The following is a 17,665-nucleotide window of genomic DNA, read 5'->3' as shown; positions in this document are numbered from 1 at the left end:
TGATCTCTTTTATTTTCTCCTGTGAGATTTTGATCACCTTTCTTCAAGCATCGACCATTCTTCCTCTACTGAGGGAAGTAGAGAGCTACTTGTTTGGGGCTATTTAGATGCTCTATATTGTCCTGAGAAAAATCAACTAGACAGAGCTCTTTGTTGCATTTTATATCTAATTCATTTTGAAGCTTAGAAGTATTCAAGCTCTTAATCCTATTGTATCTTCAATTGACAAAGAAGAATTCTCTTCCAGCATTAATCTTCCACATGCAATTTGTTATCTTATAGTATATGGTCCCACTTAGACTCACTCAATGGTAACTATGTCTTCCCTGGTCATAGAAGGTCTGGGGTCTTGGGGTCTTGTAAGGGTTGAGGGGAGGAGGGGGGCCAGCAGTGGAAAGAGCTCTGCATTTGGAATTGGAGGATTTGGGTTCAAATCCAGTCAGTGGACATAATCCGCTTCTGGACTAATGTATCTCCCCCCATCTCTTCCTTTTCAACTCAAAATCTCTATGGGCCCAGGATTTTCAGATGGATAGCCTAGAGTAGAATAACTTGTGTGGGAAAGCACCTTAAGTTTATAATATTTGAAAATTAGTAGAAGGCCCTGAGGATGTCTGGCTTAGAGAAGAGAACACTTCAGGAAGATGGGATTGTTGTATGTATGTAGTTGTTTGCTCTCCTGAAGAAGAGGCATTCCATTTGTTCTGTTCTCAGAGCAGTGAGTGGAAGCTGCCAAGAGACAAATTTAAGCTTAATGTAAAGGAAAACTTGCTAAGAATTGGAACTGTTTGGAAGTGAAATGGGCCTTCTTGCAATGTGATCAGCTTCCCCTCTCTAGAACCCTTCAAGGCTGACTCCTTGTGGGGGGAGGTAGGGAGGAGTGGAGTTATGGTTCAGGACTGGTCTGGTCTGGACAGACTAACAACCCTTTTTGTTCCAATATCCTACAACTTGAAATTTTAATTTTCACAACCAACACCTTGGGTCAGGTTAGAGGAAAAGAATCTCTGGATTTCCTGGGATTGGGAGCTTACAGAATACCTTTCCAGGGCTCTGTTCTAGGTGAGGTGAGGTGAGAGGAGGTGGAAGAGGGGAGGGAAAAGGGAGGAGTCACTGACCCACATTCATCAGAACTAGGATGGGGGAGGAAGGACACTCAGCTTCCTGACCTAGATATTCCAGCTCAGGACAGAGCAGGCTCCTGACAGGGGTATCTGATCCTCTCCTGAAGCCCAGGATAAGGGGTTAGAAAAACAAGGAGGGAGCATCTTTTCTCAACATCTTCTGCTCCATTGTAGAATAGAGAGAACATTGGAATTAAAATCAGAAAACCTGAGTTCTAGCTCTAGCTCTGACACTGACTAGCTGAAAACCTTTAGGAAAAATCTGTTGATCTCTCTGGATCTCAGTTTCCTTATATGTAAAATGAGGGGCTAGAACTGAAAAAAAAATCTTAATATCTTTCATAGAATTCTATGATACTATGTTGGGAGTGCAGGGAGAGTGCAGAAAGGTGAGAGTTTAACTCCAGAAATAGAACTTTAAGTCAAACTTTGAGAAGAATTTCTCAATAGTATGAATCTATAAATGTATTACCTAGGAGCAATAGTTCTTTACATAAGATTCCTTAACTTGGAATTTTAAAAAAATTAAAAAACACACAAGAAAAGAAATCAATTATGTTGACATATAGTGATAAAATATCATTTAAAAAGACAAGGTTTATTAGCCCCAAGTTAGAACTCTTATTTTAAAAATAATTCTGAGACTCTAGGCCCTCAATCTTTTTTCCTAGTGACTTACCCACTTGACTAAATACTTAACATCATTGTTGGTCCCTGGCTGCCTCTGACCCAGGATAGACCTTCAAGTGTCTAAAAATAATAGTGCCTGGCCATTCTCAGCTTCTCTTCTCCATGTTACATGTCACTGGCCCCTCATCCAGTTATTGTATATGTACGGAACTGGTCCATGTTCCTTTCTGTGTCACCTTACGTTAGGATCTGGGTTTAAAAAGTCCTAGCTTGGGGCAGTGAGTTGGCGCAGTGGGTAGAGCACCAGCCTGAAGTCAGGAGGACCTGAATTCAAATCAAACACTTATCACTTCCTGCCTGTGTGACTGGGCAAGTCACTTAACCCCAATTGCCTCAAAATAGTCCTAACTGAGCTTAGGGACTTCCCCTGGCATGTAAGACTATATGGAGAATTAAAAAAACATTTCCATTTACTCCAGGACATTAGTAACTTTAATCCCAAACTGTGATGTGATGGACAAGAAAGTTGGGGGCCTAGCCAGTTATAGATATAGAGCTTTCCTTGGTGGATGCACGACTCTGGGCAAGGAACCTCAGCTTCCTTTTTAAAGGTTAGACTAGTTGACCAACTAGAATTTAGGACAGCCAGGGGACTGGAGCACCAGGCCTGGAATCAGGGAGCACCACGTTTAAATTTGGCCTCAGACACTGACTGTGTGATCCTAGAGAAGAAACTTAGTCCTGTTTGCCTCTGTTTCCTCATCTGTAAAATATGCTGGAGAAAGAAATGGCAAACTACTCCCCGATCTTTGTCAACCCCCCCAAAAAAACCCAAACAGAATCACAAACTGCAACAACCAAGCAAACTATAATCTCCCTTACACAGAATGAGAATCTAGAATTCTTGCGATTTTAGAGCAGGAATCACAGCATAGGAAATCAGACCCAGGGCCTCCTAAGCCCCAGCTCCAAGAGGGCCCACTGCTGTTCCCTTATGCCAGAGTCCATGCCAGCCCAGTAGAGAGAGCTGGGCTGGCCGCTCTCCCACCACCACCTTCTGTGGAGGCTGATAACATAATTAGCACCGGGCCGAGAGCCACTCACAGCCGAGGGAAGCATTTCCAAGGGCCGGCTTCATCTGAAGAGCAGGCTGTTCCTCCCCTCCACCACAGGGCCCCTGCTTCCCGGGAGGAAAAATGGGGAGTAAATCACATCCTGGGAAGCAGACAACCTAGAACCTAGGAATGGAACGGAGCCTTAGAGCAGAACTTAGCATGTTGAAGCTGGACAAGACCTTAGAACATATGTTAGAAGTGGGCATAATCATAATTAAAATTTCTGTTTCCTTAAGGTTTACAAAAGGTATAAGCCTTCACAGAATTGCAGGATATTAGAATTGGAAGGAACCTCTGTGTCCATCTAGACTAACCCAGATCTCCCACTATAATATACTTGACCATTCAATTATAGAGACTTAGGTTAAAAATCTCATTGAAAGGAGAACTCACTACCTACTGAGATAGCCCATTCCAAGTCAGTAAGCATTTATTGAGCACCTGTTGTATGCAAGATTCTGCACTAAATTTTGGGAATTCAAAGAAAGGCAAAAATATGATCCGTGATCTAGAGAAGGAGCTTGTAGTGTAAAGAGGAAGACAACGCACAAACAGCCAGCTTACATACTAACAAGATGCAAGCAGAATAAATTGGAGCAGAAGGAAGGGGTTGACATTAAGGGTGATTGCATGAATTTTTAAGAATCATTTGGTTATATTAAACCCAACTTTGCCTCTTAATCAGAGTAAGAATTAATTCCCTAAAATTGCTTCTTTTTTTGTGGATGAGGAAACAGATTCAGAGGAATTAAGTAGTTGACTGAAGGTCAGTTTTTGGAAGTGAAGCTAGCATTTGAAGCCACGTCTAGCCAGGTTTTCTGACTCCTAAGTCCAGTATGTCACCCATTTCCCAATGGGAATAAAACATGGAATGTAGAATGTGAGAACTAGAATGCTCTTGAACTCATGGAATGTAAGAATTGGGAGAGAGCTCTTAAAACTACCTACCCCCAAATTCCTTTTAAAATTAAAAAAATTCATAATATTGATTTGTTTTGTTTTTTCCCCTGAATTAGTTTATTCTTGGCAAACATTAATTTTAAGCTTTGATAGTTACCTCATGTCCAATTGCTTGTTCATAGAAACAACATCTGTGTTTATCATCACCCTAGACCTGAAGAAAAGGTAGAAATCAAAGCAATTTTTTCAGCACTTTTCATCGAAATTATTATAAACTCCTTAATTCACAGAGTAGGAATTTCCACAAAGGGTGGAAATGATTGAGCCAATGACACAGTCTGGAGCCACAATGCAGGGACCTTGTAGATAGGGGGATTCCAGAGGGTAAGGCTCATGCTTCTATTTGGCTTCCTGAGCATCTCCATGTTTAGTGTTGCTGAATATAGTCTGTTGACCCACATGGTAGGTGGGAATGTATGAGAACTTTCCAGGTCCAGCCTATGACAGATGAATGCTCATCCCACAATTAGCAGGACAGGGGCTGAGGCACAGGAAGCCACAGTGTCTTTCCCTTTGAGAAGAGTGACCCCAAGTCAGTTAAAATAATGTCTTCAAAGTGAGAAGTGCTGGCCCTGTACAGGGAAAGTAGCCTGGAGCTTCAGAAAATCCAGCTCCAAATTTTGGCCCTGTCCTTAAGGGAGTTCTGTGGTATGCAACACTTGGTCAATCATGTTATTCTCCCCTAAGCCTTTTTTTCTTTATCTTTAAAATGGGCATGATAATGGTTTCTTCAATACCCGTCTCTCAAAACTTTTATGAGGATACAATGAGAGTCTGAATCTGGATGAGCTCATACACTGTAAACTCGAAACTCTGTAAAAATAACAGAACAGTAATAATAGCTCAAATTTGTCTTATGACTTATGGCTATTCAAAGAATTTCCACACAATAATTTTGTAAAATAGTTATTAATAATTAACTTTATTTTCTAGAGATGAAATGGGATAGAATGAATAGAATATAGGTCCAAGAATTAGCAAGTCTTGGTTCAAGCCATCACTTTCTCCCTTCAATACACCTTGACTGTGTGACCTAGGGAAGGGATTTAACCTTTTAGCATCCCAGCATCTCCCCAAGATTCCAAGTCATAAAATAGGTTGAAATCTGTTTCCGTGGAGGGATTTTCCTCATCAGATCACATATCCACAAAGTCATAGGTTTGGTTGGGGGGAGAGAGAGACAGCAACATTGGCAGAGACAAAGAGAGTCAGAGAGAAAAAGACAGAGACAGAGACTGAGAAAGGGATAGAGAGAAAGACAGACAAATCTCATCTCTAATACTAACTGACTATGTGAGTGTGGACAAACCATTGAACCTTTCTGGGTCTCAGTTTCCCCATCTATAAAATGGTGGGGTTGCTGAATGGTTTCTGAGATTCTTGACAAAGAGAGATAGAGATAGAGACAGAGACTGAGAGACAGACTGAGACAGAGAGAGATTGAGAGACAGAAAATGAGATAGAGATACTGAGGCTCAGAGAGATTGATTAGTTTATCTGTTGTCACAAGCTAGTGTCAGATCCAGGATTCAACTCAATTCATGCTAAGCACTGTGCACATGCCATGAGTTGTTTTGTTTTGTTTTTTTAAAGTTTATTTTTTCTCCTAAGTTGGCTGGCTATGACTTTTATGCCCTAGGATGCAAAGGATGGAAAGAAGGCTGCAAAGTCCTTTTAGCCATCCCCAGGTCCCTCATCCAGCTGCACCAAAAAGATGGATAAAAGATCGATTTTCTTTTCCAAGACCACCAGGGAATTAGTCAATCAGCAGCCTTGATGGATGTTGCCTGAGCCCCTGCTGGGGAGGCAGTATGGCCTATCCTGACTTGGCCAGCAGGTGGGAGTAGGTAGTGAGGGGGAGGTAGAGAAGCCCAGGTTCTCCCCCTGGCTTCTCCACTCACGTGCTCTGTGCTCTTGTGCACATCATCACTTCACTTCTCTGACACTGTTTCCTCATAACCATAGTAACAATCCATTTCTACTCCAGCTTACAAACCTGCCCAAAACATTCGGGTAATGGTACAGAATCCTCATCCCCGTTTGACAGGGAAGATTCAAACAAATAACTTGTCATTTTTTTAAAAATTCTTAGTATTGATTTATTTTAGTTTTTTTCTGAATTGTTTTTTCTTGGCAAATCTTAATTTCAAGTTTTGATAATTACTCCAGTCAAGTAAGAATTTTAACTGCCACCTAGCTAGGAAGGACTCCTAGTCTCACAGTGGGGCTCATCGGAGAATGAATGGGAAAAGAACTCTGGTGAGCACCTAGGGGTGTGAGGATGACAAGGATGGCTGTGGGCCCCTCCGGCCATCCTCACCAGGAGCCTCCAAAATGTTGAGTTCTCAGGTGCCAGTGTCATGATTTTTCTATGTGGGTCACTGAAGGCAGCATGATAAGGGGTTCTTGAATCTCAGGGCAGAGGTGAAGGGAAATCTGCTGGGGACCTGAGGATCTCAGACATGAAAGAGCAAGGAACATAAATTTAGAACAAATGGCTGGTCAAGCTGGACTTCCCCAGAAAGATATGTCCACTCATTGGTCATCAGATAAGAAATACCCTGAAACAAGGAATCAGCCTCTGGAATCTGAGGACCCAGGTTCAAATCTCACCTCTAATACTAACTGACTATGTGAGTGTGGATAAATCATCGAACCTTTCTGGGTCTCCATTTGCTGAAGGGTTTCTCTGGTTCCTGTCAGCTTTGACCAATAATCCTGTGATCTCTGGCCCTTGTTGCTAAAGTTCTGCATTGTAAGGGACTACATAGTGGTAGTCATGGGAGGCTTCTTGGAGGAGGGAGCATGACATAGACCCTAAAGTGTATTGGAAAGGACAGGACTCAGAGGCCAGAGTTGTTGTTGTGGCTGTTGTTGAGTCGTTCCAATTGTGCCCGACTCTGTGACCCCATTTGGGGTTTTCTTGGCAAATCTCCTGGTGTGGTTTGCCATTTCCTTCTCCAGCTCATACAGAGAGCCCAAAGACCTAGTTCTAAATCTTGGCCCTGACAGAGCAGTAACTGAGTGTTCCTGGACGAGTACTTTACCCTGCTTGGGGCCTCAGTTCACTCACATGTAAGATGAAGTTATTGGGCTGTGTGATCTTTAGGGCTTTCCTGATGACCGCAGCAATTTGGACGATGATTTGGATGATTTGTGGTCACTCCTGCCCCCACCCCCGTGGGCAATGGGAAGGTCCTTCCTCCTGCTGCTCTTCCAAGAGCAGCTCTTACTCCTCACACCTCCAGCTTCTACCTGGGATATCCCTCAGGAGCCCTCTGCTTCCTCTTATAGCCTCCCCCAAGACTTTAAAGGTATTTCTCCCCCAAGCCTCCTCTCTTCCTCAGTTGACAATGAAGCTTTAGAGGGGAAACTGAGATGCTCACCTTTATATCCTTCTGTGCACACCTCCATTCACACAAGCTAACCTGCTTACACCATCACATTCATGTGCCCGCATGTACCCCCTCGGGGCTCCCCCAGTCACATGCACTCTCACATACACATGTACCCCACACCCAAAGGTTCACGTGCTCGTGTACCTCCCCAGCCCACTCGCCCTTCTGGCGTGCCATACTCTTGCACAGATGTGCATTCTTTCACACTCACATCCTCTCACTCCACACCCCCTCCCCTCTCCCCCTTCCCCCTTTGTTTTCCCCTGTGGAGTCTCTGCTTTCCCTTCCCCCTCCGGGCCGGGTTGGTGGGTGCCTTGGGCCCGTAGGAGTGTGTGTATTTGTGTGAGTGAGTAAGGGCTGGGCTTTTATTTTTTGGTGTGGTGGTGGTGGTGGTGGGGGTTGGGGTTGGGGGTTGGCGGCTCTCCAGACTTCAGCAAACGCCTGGCATCTCTACCCACTGCTGGCTGGGTAGGCAACTCTCTCTGTCTCTGTCTCTGTCTCTGTCTCAGTCTCTGTCTCTCTCCCCCTCCCTCCCCCTCCCTAGTTTCTCCCCCCATCTCTCATCACTCCCCTTTCTGTCTCTCTTGCTCAGGCCCCCTCTGACTGTGACTCCCTCCTGCCTTCCTTCCCTCACTTCTCTCCTTGGGTTTATTGGGTTCAGAACTCAGAGGGCTCCTGCTGCTGGGGGCGGGTTTGGGGGGAGGGCGGAGAAGGAGGAAGCTCTGGGGCCTCAGCAGGAGCAGAGAGATGAAGTTCAGGCATCTAGGGGCTGGGGGCTTGGCTGGGGGCAGAGGTGAGGGAGGCCTGGACCAGTGCAGCCGGGGGGGTGGGAAGATTTTTGACAAATGGATAGCTAGATGGACTGATGGACAGACAGAGGCTGTAGGACAGCCGGCCAGCCAGCCGGCCTGCCAGGCGAAGTCCCCTTGGCTGTATTGTGCTGGCCAATGATCCCTTAATGATTTCATTCCTCCCTTCTCTGCTGCTGCCTCCTCTCACGCTGTGTTTTCTCTCCTTCATGTGTGTATGTCTCTCTCTCTCTCTCTCTCTCTCTCTCTCTCTCTCTCTCTCTCTCTCTCTCTCTCTCTTTCTCTCTTTCTCTCTCTGCCTCCCTCCTGCTTGGCCTCCTCCCCCCGACTTCACCGCCCGCCCCCCCTTCACCGCCTGCCTCTCCGGCCCCCCACCCCAACCACTACCTCCACCCCTTCCAGATCTTCCTCCTCCTCCTCCTCCCAGCTCGGCCCCTGGTCCTGGCGAGGCTGCCGCACGGTGCCCCTCGATGCTTTCCGAACCCGCTGCCTCTGTGACCGCCTGTCCACCTTCGCCATCTTAGCCCAGCTCAGCGCTGACGGGGTAAGTCCTGGGGAGACCCAGGGAGAGGGAGAGGAAGAGGGAGAAAGGGGGAGAGAGAGGGTAAGAAGGAGAAGGAGGGCGAGGAGAGGGAGAGGGAGGAGGAGAAAGGGAACGGGAAGCAGGGAGGGAAAGAGATGCTGAGAGACAGAGAGGCAGCCCAAACATACAGACTTGGAGAGAGAGAGAGAGAGAGAGAGAGAGAGAGAGAGAGAGAGAGAGAGAGAGAGAGAGAGAGAGAGAGAGAGAGAGAGAGAAGAGTGCTGGGGGTTGGGGGGATGGGGAAGAAGAGAGACAGAAAGACAAGATGGGAAAGCTTCCCCAATGACATTGAAAGCGCTAGATAGAAGGCGTCAGGTGCCTGCTGCTGGCTCTGCTTCTGCCTCTCTCCCTGCCTTGGAACCAGGGGACCAGGGGATCTGGAGGGACTTGGAGGAGGGGACCAGGGGCTTGTTCAGGGACCCTGTGGGTGGCCGGTGCCCAGCCAAGAAAGGCAAGCAGAGGCTGGGCTGGGAAGCTCCGGTCAGAAGTGACTTAACGGGATGTTCCAATAGCTGCACGGCTCCGGCCAGGGATGGGGAAGGAAGGGAGGGAAAGCAGGAGGTGTCAGGGAAGGGAATTGGTGTCTGGCGCTGTCCGATGTCCAGCTTTAGGGATACATGAAAGGAAGATTGGGTCCCACTGAACATGGGACAGCTCCATCATTCTCACTCCCCTCTTCTGGGCTTTTGTTATCTTCCTGTCTCTCTCCCAATATCTCCTTCCCTCCTCCAAAGAAATCTAGGGATTGAGTGGTCCAAGGGATGGCAGGGGGAGGGGTATCTTAGCCATAGGACTTCTGTGCTGAGATCTCATAATGGGTTGTGAAAAGAGCAAGAGTTTCGGCTAGCCAGATCTATCAGAAAGTTGGTTTCTTAGACTTTAGACCTGAGAATAGAGCAGAGGAAGCTGGGAGCTGAGTGTTCTGGGGAGACTGAAAGAGTGAGCTTTGGAGTCTGAGGCATGGGAGGAGGGATGGAGGGGAACCAGAGTCTGAGAGGGAATTAGGATTTTTGAAAGTGTTGGAATGGGTTTGGGCAGGCTGAGGTATCTGGGATCTGGGGGGTGGGGGAGTTCTGAAGTATCTGGGGACCAAAGGGAGCATGAGTGAATCAGAATCTGAGAGAGAAAGGTGAGACCCTGAGGTAGTGGGTCATCCTGAGTGAGGGGGAATGAAGGAACTTGGGGATCCCACTGGTATTGAGAATAGGGAGGAAGAGCTGGGAGGATGGGAGAATGGGGACTAAGACAGAGAAGATAAGGGGCTCAGGACCCAAATAGAGATAACCAAGTGTTATGGGGCCTGCAAGTGAGAGGCTTGAGAGGGCTCTGAGGACTTGGAAGGAAGCTGGATGGCTAGGATTCTGAGAGAGGAAGGTGAGGGCTTTAGAGGACAGAGAGGGGAAGTTTAGGGGTTTGAGGGACTTATTGGGGAAGCTGAAAAAAGATAAAGTATAAGGCCTAAGGAAAAGGACTGAAGCAGCCCAGAATCTGGAAGAAGGAGCTGAGAGATCAGAAGGTCTGGGAGGGGGACTCATGGGACACAGAATCACTAGGTTTATCTGGAATGGCAGAGATGGAAGAAATCTTTAAGAAGGACCGAGACTCCCAAACCTTAGGGGTAAGGCACTGAGAGGAGGGGGAAGGATGGTGCTGTTGGCTGGGGGAGGGGAGGGCTGTTCCTAGAACAGCATCCCTCCTCCGCTCTCTCCCCTAAGGCTGTGGCTGTCTGTAAGGCTGGGTCTCAGTGCACTCCTGGAGGAGCCTGAGAGCCCCCAAGAGCCCAGTCAGTTGTCTCTGTTAACCATAAGCATGGTTCCTGGGATCTGCTTTGGAGTTCTCAGGGAATTGGGACAGAGCCATGTCAATCAGACCCATAGGAAAAAGGGAGGACCAGACACTGGAGGAATTAACTTAGCCAGAAGGAAAATTAGGAGCAAAAGACAAGGGCTGGAGGGACTTTGATAGATTTTCTGCTGTGTGGGTTATATTATTGTTATTGTTATTATTATTATTATTATTACCATTATTACCAGTGTGTTGGCTCCAATAAATAACTCAGTGCATTTGAGGGGGGTCTTCAGGTTTCCATGGGAACTACAATGGCTCCAGGGTACTTATCCAGGGTGGGATAAAGCCCACTAAGGATAGATAAACCATCAACCCCAGCTAGTGCTATCACCCCTTACCTTGCAGACTTCTTGTAAAGAAATCTCTCAGCAAACCTTAAAGTGCCCTAAATCTAGGAACTGTTATTCATTTTATCCTTCTCCTACTAAGAGGGTCCGATGGGACAAGGTTGAAACCAAGCATCTACTCCCCATCAATTTCTTATCAAGTCAACCCCCTTTATAGGAAATCTAGGCCAGCTTTGGGTTCCAGCACAATTGGGAACGATCAGAGTCCTGTAGCCTCATCTCTCAATGTCTAAACAAGCTAATAAGCAGTCTGTGCATTCCCCGATATTGCTACTGGTCTGAGAAAGAGGCATAGCCCCTGTCCTCAGGAAGCCCCTGGTCTGAAGTCAAAACAGGGAGCTATATGTGGAACTGGCACCCATCTATCTAGTATCAAAGCAATGAGAAGATTAAATCCATGTAATTCAAAGGGACTCCATTTTTCCTTCTGTAAAATGGGGGTGGGACTAGATGGCTCTTGTCAGGTTTTTCTCAGTATTATAGACAGGGTATAGAATTCCTGTTCTGAAGAAATCAGAAGATATTTTTTAACCTTATTTAAAATACGTGGTTGGGCAGGAGCCTCTTGAGGTGAGTAAATTGAGGGAAATTCCACTGGCAGATGACAGTTAAGTGGGTTTGATCTAAGAAGACTACCTGGAGGAGGTAGTCACTACAGGAAGGGAAGAGTCAAGTTTCCACAGTAGCTATTGGTTCTTCCCTTTGATTTTAGTCAAAGGCTCTGAGACAGATTAGGAATCATAGAAACAAATCCCTTTAGAGCTATAGGGGAATAAATCAACTAGCTTAAACCCCTCATTTTAGAAATAAGGAAACTTAAGCCCAGAGCAGAGAAAATAATCACCCAAGAGAACCCAGCTAGTAAGTCATTCAGTTTTCACTAAGTACTTACTCTGTGCCAAACAACATGCTAAACTGAGAATACAAATAAAAACAAAACAAAATAAAATAAGACAGTGCCTGCCCTCAGTGAACTTACATTCTAATGAGGAAGACAAGCAACTAAGAGTTGAGATGGGGTGGGAATGGGATGAAGGGACCTTTAGGGAGGTATGGTTGCTAATTCTGAAGAGTCAGGGTTAAAGTTGGGAAAAGAGACAAGGAGTAAACGTGATTGATTGACCTGGGCAGTTCCTCAAAATGGAGATTCTAGGGAATTTAGAACTCACCAGTGGGAGAAAGGGATCTCAAGGGCAGAAGGTTCTTTCAGGGCAAGAAGGCCAAAGAGGTAAGAAGAGGTCTTGATCAGACTTCCAGAGCAGGATCCTTTCCACTACAACACAATGCAGTGTGACTGCTAGACAAGAGGGGGAAGGCTTCGTAGCCAATACAGAGTAGATTTCTCCCTGGTCTAGGATGAACTAGAATATTTTAGAAAGGTAGAGTTTCAAGAGACATTTCAGTGTTTGGTCAACTTTAAAGTGCTTTATAATTGTGCCATTTTATCTTTATTAATGTTATTGTTATATTTCTAGTACTGGTGGTGGTAGTATATATCTATCAGTATCAGAGTCCAGATTCTGAACTTGAACCCAATTCATTTGAATCTCAGGGGACTTTAACTCGGCAGGCAACCACCAATCACCAGGGATTTAGGTCAGATGGAAAGAAGGATAATGAATGTGATAAGATGCTGGAACAGTGAATTTGTGAATGGTTTGCCAAGAAACAGATCTCTGTAATTCAATCTGGTATTTAAGGAAATTGTCTGTTGGATTGGAAAAAGGATTATGACTAGATGTGAGAACCTAAGACTTGCTATGCTTTTCAGGGTACTTCCCACCATCTCTTTTTAATCCTCCCAACAGCTTTTGGAGCAAGAAGGACTAGAACTCTTCTCCTTAGGGAAAAGAACCAACAGAGACTCGACCCTGGATCTCCTGACTTGGAGATCACAGTTCTCTTCTAATTACTCTGCTAAGTGAGATAGTACAAGGATATTGAGCATTGTGTTTTTTCTTAATTGTCAATTAACAAGCATTTCTTTTCTAATTCCCTGTCTACCTCCCCCTCCCACTGAGAAAAGAAAGATTTTGTATAAATATATATGGTCAAGTGTCCAGAAATAAGTGTCTAATTCTATACCTTTAAGTCCTCCATAGTTCTTATGGTTAATCATAGTCATCATAATCGTACCCAGAAATTCTGGATTTTAATCCTGGATCTAATAACTTTGTGACTCTGTTTCCTCATCTGTAAATTAAGAGACTAGATGACCCCTCCAGATACTTCCAGCTCTAAGTTCACCAAATTTCCAACTTTTATTGTCACTTTTATTTCTTTACCTCCTCTTACCTTTCTTGCTTCCCAGGGACCCCAAAGCCCATGTTATAGGGTCTGAAGTTGGAAGAAAGGTTTTTTTCATTGTTATAGTGGGGAGTCCTTTTGTGAATGGATTGGTCTGGATGTTTGCTAACATTCCTTCCCAATCTAAATTTTGTGGGGTTTTTTTGAAACCCTAAAGATCATCTAGCCTGCCTCCTTCATTTTACAGATTGGGAAACTAAGCTCACAGGGGTAACCTGACTTACCAACAGTCACTGTCTTAGTAAATACAGCTGAGACTGGAAGCCATGTCCTTTGTCTCCAAATTCAGATCATTTTCGCTGACTTCATGCGGCCTCTCTGACCCCTATTTTGCCTCACTGAGGAGACCAGATTCACACAGATTGAGAGTTATACAAATTGAACAGGGTGAATTGGAACTGGATTGAATGGATCACAGACTCCAACCAATGTAGGGTTTTGAAGAAAGGAGAAATCTCTATAGTTGGAGCATTCTAGAAAAGCTTCGTAGGGGAGGGTGACTGAAGATATTCAAGAAAATAGTTCTCTAGGAACCTAAACTCATTAGGGCTGGGCAGCCTATGAATTGACTTCCCAAAACATTCTCGCTAGGAAACATCCCTGGGACCATTCTCAGTGCAATCCTGCTGAGTTATCCCCCTCTGTCCCAGTGCCCTGCCCAACACAGATTTGTGATTCTGTGCCATCCCTCTCCCCAGCCCCCTAAACTGACTTGATTTCTTTTCAAGAGCTTTGGAAGGTCTTTTTTTGGACACAGTTCCCATTAAGTATAATCCAACAAAAATGTATTAAAGACTTCCTGGGTGCAGAACCCTGGGCTCAGCATTGGAAAAGTTACAAGGTTTAAATAAAACTCAATGCTTACTCTCTTTGAAGCTTAAGGTCTATCGGGGCTATAGAATACAAGCACAGATAACTTTAATTCACTGTGTTACCTGATAAATGCATTAGAGACATACAAACAAACTGCTACATAAGATCAGAGGAAAAAGTGTTTTTTTGGTGGGAGAAGGGGGGGGATTGGGAGGTGGTGAAAAAAAAGATCAGAGCAAGTTTCCTAGAGATGGTATTTGAGTTGGATTTTAGAGAGGTAAGCAGCTGGGTGCATCGGTAACTAGATCATGGGGCCTGGTGTCAGGAAAATCTAACTTTGAAATCCATCTCAGACTCTTCACAAACTACATGACCACGAGTAAGTCCCTTCACTCTGATAGCCTCCTCTGCAGTGTAAAATGGGATTAATAAAGGCACATACTTTACAGAGTTATTGCAGACTTTAAAAGAGTATGGACACACACATATACACACATAGTCTTAATGAGGTTTAATTTTTCATAGCTTATATGGGGATTCCAAAAGTGTAAAAAAATTTTACATAACATGTATGTATACATATGTAGTCATATATATGCACTTATGATAATTATTAGTATGCAGCAAGTGGTAAGGCATCCCAAGCATAAGAAACAAGAAGAAATAGTCCGAGGATAAAACAGGAAGGCAATGGCTGGCTTTGGCTTGAAGTGGGGAGTTTCCCCGGTGTCCAACTTCTTGTAAGTTCCTGGAGGGCAAACCTTGTTTGTTTGTTTTAATATAGATCTGAATCCACATTGCTAGTATTCTATCAAGAAGAGAAGGGGAGAGACAGCTAGGTGGTGCAGTGGATAGAAGTCAGGAGGACTTGAGTTCAAATTCAACCTTAGACACTTAATACTTCCTAGCTGTGTGACCCTGAGCAAGTCACTTAACCCCAATTGCCTCAGGGGAAAAAAGAAGAAGAGAAGGGGAAGGATGGGATTTGGCATGGGGCAGCTATGTAGCACAGTAAATAGAATATTGGATCTGGAGTCAGGGAGGCCTCAGTTCAAATCCAGCCTCAAATTCTAACTAGTTGTGTGACCCTAGCTAAGTCACTTACCCTGTGTACCTCAGTTTCCTCATCTATAAAATAAGCTGGAGAAGGAAATGGCAAATCAGTCTGGTATCTTTGCCAAGAAAACCCCAAATCAGGTCATAGTTTAGTCACAATTGAAAGTGATTAAACAGCCGCAAAAAAGCTTCTGAAAGGAAGGGATTTTTCATGGGCCGATTCATAGAGTAGTAAATAGTGTTCCCATCATGGGAAGGATGGCCACTTGTCAGAGACTCCTTAACCTGAGATCTGTAAGATTTTTAGAAAAATGTTTTGATAATGACTTGTCAATCTAGCTGCTTCCCTTTGCCATCCTACGTATTTTGTGTCATACATTTAAGCCCATACATCTGAGATTCACAGGGTTTCCCGACACACACACACACGAACAAGGTTAAAGGCCCCTTACCTGGCCCGGGGCCCTCATTGGACACAGAAGGTCACAGGCCTGGGGAGAGAAGCGGCTCGACAGAGATCACATAGCTTTTAAGGGGCAGAATGGAGAGTAGAGCCAGCTTCTCCCAGCTTTTCTCTCTTTGGGGAAACAGGGTTGGAGCAGCTCCTCCAAGTCAGGCTTTTGCCAGAGCAGGTCAGAGTTTGCTAGAGCTTCGGAGGCTAAAATAAGAAAGCAGAGAAAAGGTAGGGCCAGCCAGAGCCTGCAGGTGGCCGGCCCAATTCCCCGGGCCCAGCAGGGACTCATAAGAAAAGAGGCCGCCTCAGATGAAGGTGGGCCAGCCTCTGGGTCTGGACTCCCGCTTCTCCTGGTGGCCTGGCCTCCTTTCCTAATTGGATGTGGCTTCCACAGGTGATTTTAGAGAGACAGACCCAGCATGGACAGTTAAGAGCTTAATTCTTGGAGCTGGGGGACCAGGTTGAAATTCCCTCTGTCACTGACAACCAATGTAGTCTCGAAGAGATCAGTAAATCTCTTGAGACCTGTGTCCTCATCTGGGGAGAAGGGAAGGAAGAGAAAGGAGAGGGGTCTAAATCGGGCATTCTTAACCTTATTTGTGACATAAACCCTTTGGAAGTCTGGAACTCTTCCCAGAGCAAATTTTTTTTTTAATTAAAACAATTAAAAAATATAATTGGAGGAAATGCTCAATTTCAATCAAAGGTCAGTGAAATAAAGCTATATATTATATATATTTATACATACATATTTGTATATGTGTATACATGTGTATATACATATATGTATTGTATACATATGTGTATATAATGATACATGTAGATACCACATTTATGTATAGATATATCGTATATGTATATAATATGTATGTACATTGTATGTTTTGTGTATATATTTACATATATAATACATTCATCTCTCCTAAAGTTATTAAATGAGAATTTAAGATAACAACAGCTCTATTTCCTAAAGGATTACAAAGCAGTTTGTCCACCACAGCCCTGTAAGGCAGGTAGGAAGCTATTAGTTACAAATCAGGTAGGAATTATGATTGACCTGGCCCGGGTGGAGAAAGCTTAGTTCAGAAGCTATAAGCACTGAATGAGCAGTTATGGGAAGACCACATCCCTAACCTCACCCTTGTTTGTGATCCTGAGCAAATTATTGTACTTCTCTGGGCTTATTTGTCCACCTCAGGGCCTGACTGACTCTTCTTTATCCCTGAATTATACTGAGTTTTATGTTTAGTTGGGGAAGGCAAGAGGGGAGGGGAGACAAACTAGCACAGCTTCCATTGCTGCCTATTTGTGACATCTTGGTCTAGTGAAAAGAACACTAGTCATGCACCCGGGGCTTTACATTGACTATCTGGGTGGCCAAGATGAGTTTCCTCAAAAAAAAGGGAGTAAAAACTCCCTAAAGTAATACTCCTTGAAAGCATGAAAAGGGTTTATTGAAGAGGACTCGGATTCTGCTAACCTGATCCTAATCTTAGTTTTTCTTCTTGCTGCTTGTGACCTTCAAATCCTTTAATCATCAAGCCATTTTTTATTTTTATTTTTATCTTTTGTTGTTTTCATTGCCTAGATTTCTCTGGCTCCCTTCCACTCCCTCCTCTTAGAGAACCATCCTTATAACAAAATGCTTTCACTGTCATTTAACTTCTTTGGGAAATAGTTGTGTTAAGGATTTGAAATACACTAGAAATGGGTGGTACCAGTTTTTTCTGGATCTCATTCCCTGAAGCTTCCTGTCATGTGGATTGTCCTGGGCCTTGCATCAAGAAGACCTGAGTTCAAAAACTGCTTCTGACACTTACTAGTTAAATGACCATAGGCAAATCCTGTCCCTCCATTTGCCTCAAGCAATTCTCTAGAATTTCTCTCTTAAATCAGAGCAGTTAGGATGTGATTTGTGTTGCCAGAGGCAGCTCCTTATACTTACAAAATTACTGATCTTTTTGGGAGAAAAAGTCCTGTCTTTTAAATATTGTTTTCAAACTCTGTTTAAAATGATTAGTCTCACTTCTCAGTGGTCCCATTTCATCCCCAGAGAAACTTCTCTTGTAACAAAGAAGTATATATTAAAAAAAAATAATCCCATGATGTTGGCTGTCTTACCATGCATCCCTTCTTCAGCCCCCATTGTGCCCCACTTCTCTGCTGAGAAGCATCATCTTAGTCTGACTTCCTCTTCTCTTCCTCCTGCCCGGGGCTCTTC

General features: G+C 44.5%; 1 protein-coding gene across 4 annotated transcripts in view; it reads left to right on the top strand.

Moving 5' to 3' along the window:
• The window catches only part of ADGRB1 (adhesion G protein-coupled receptor B1), a 257,197-nt gene that overhangs the window by 157,833 nt on the left and 81,699 nt on the right, over positions 1-17,665 (top strand). For all 4 annotated transcript variants that reach the window (XM_074264570.1, XM_074264552.1, XM_074264544.1 and 1 more), the window contains exon 18: positions 8,439-8,580. In XM_074264570.1, the coding sequence (XP_074120671.1) occupies positions 8,439-8,580 (142 nt within the window). The remainder of the gene's footprint in view (positions 1-8,438; positions 8,581-17,665) is intronic.

The sequence above is a fragment of the Sminthopsis crassicaudata genome, chromosome 1, assembly GCF_048593235.1.
Source record: "Sminthopsis crassicaudata isolate SCR6 chromosome 1, ASM4859323v1, whole genome shotgun sequence".
Lineage (NCBI taxonomy): Eukaryota > Metazoa > Chordata > Mammalia > Dasyuromorphia > Dasyuridae > Sminthopsis > Sminthopsis crassicaudata.
This window is presented reverse-complemented; position numbering and strand designations above follow the sequence as displayed.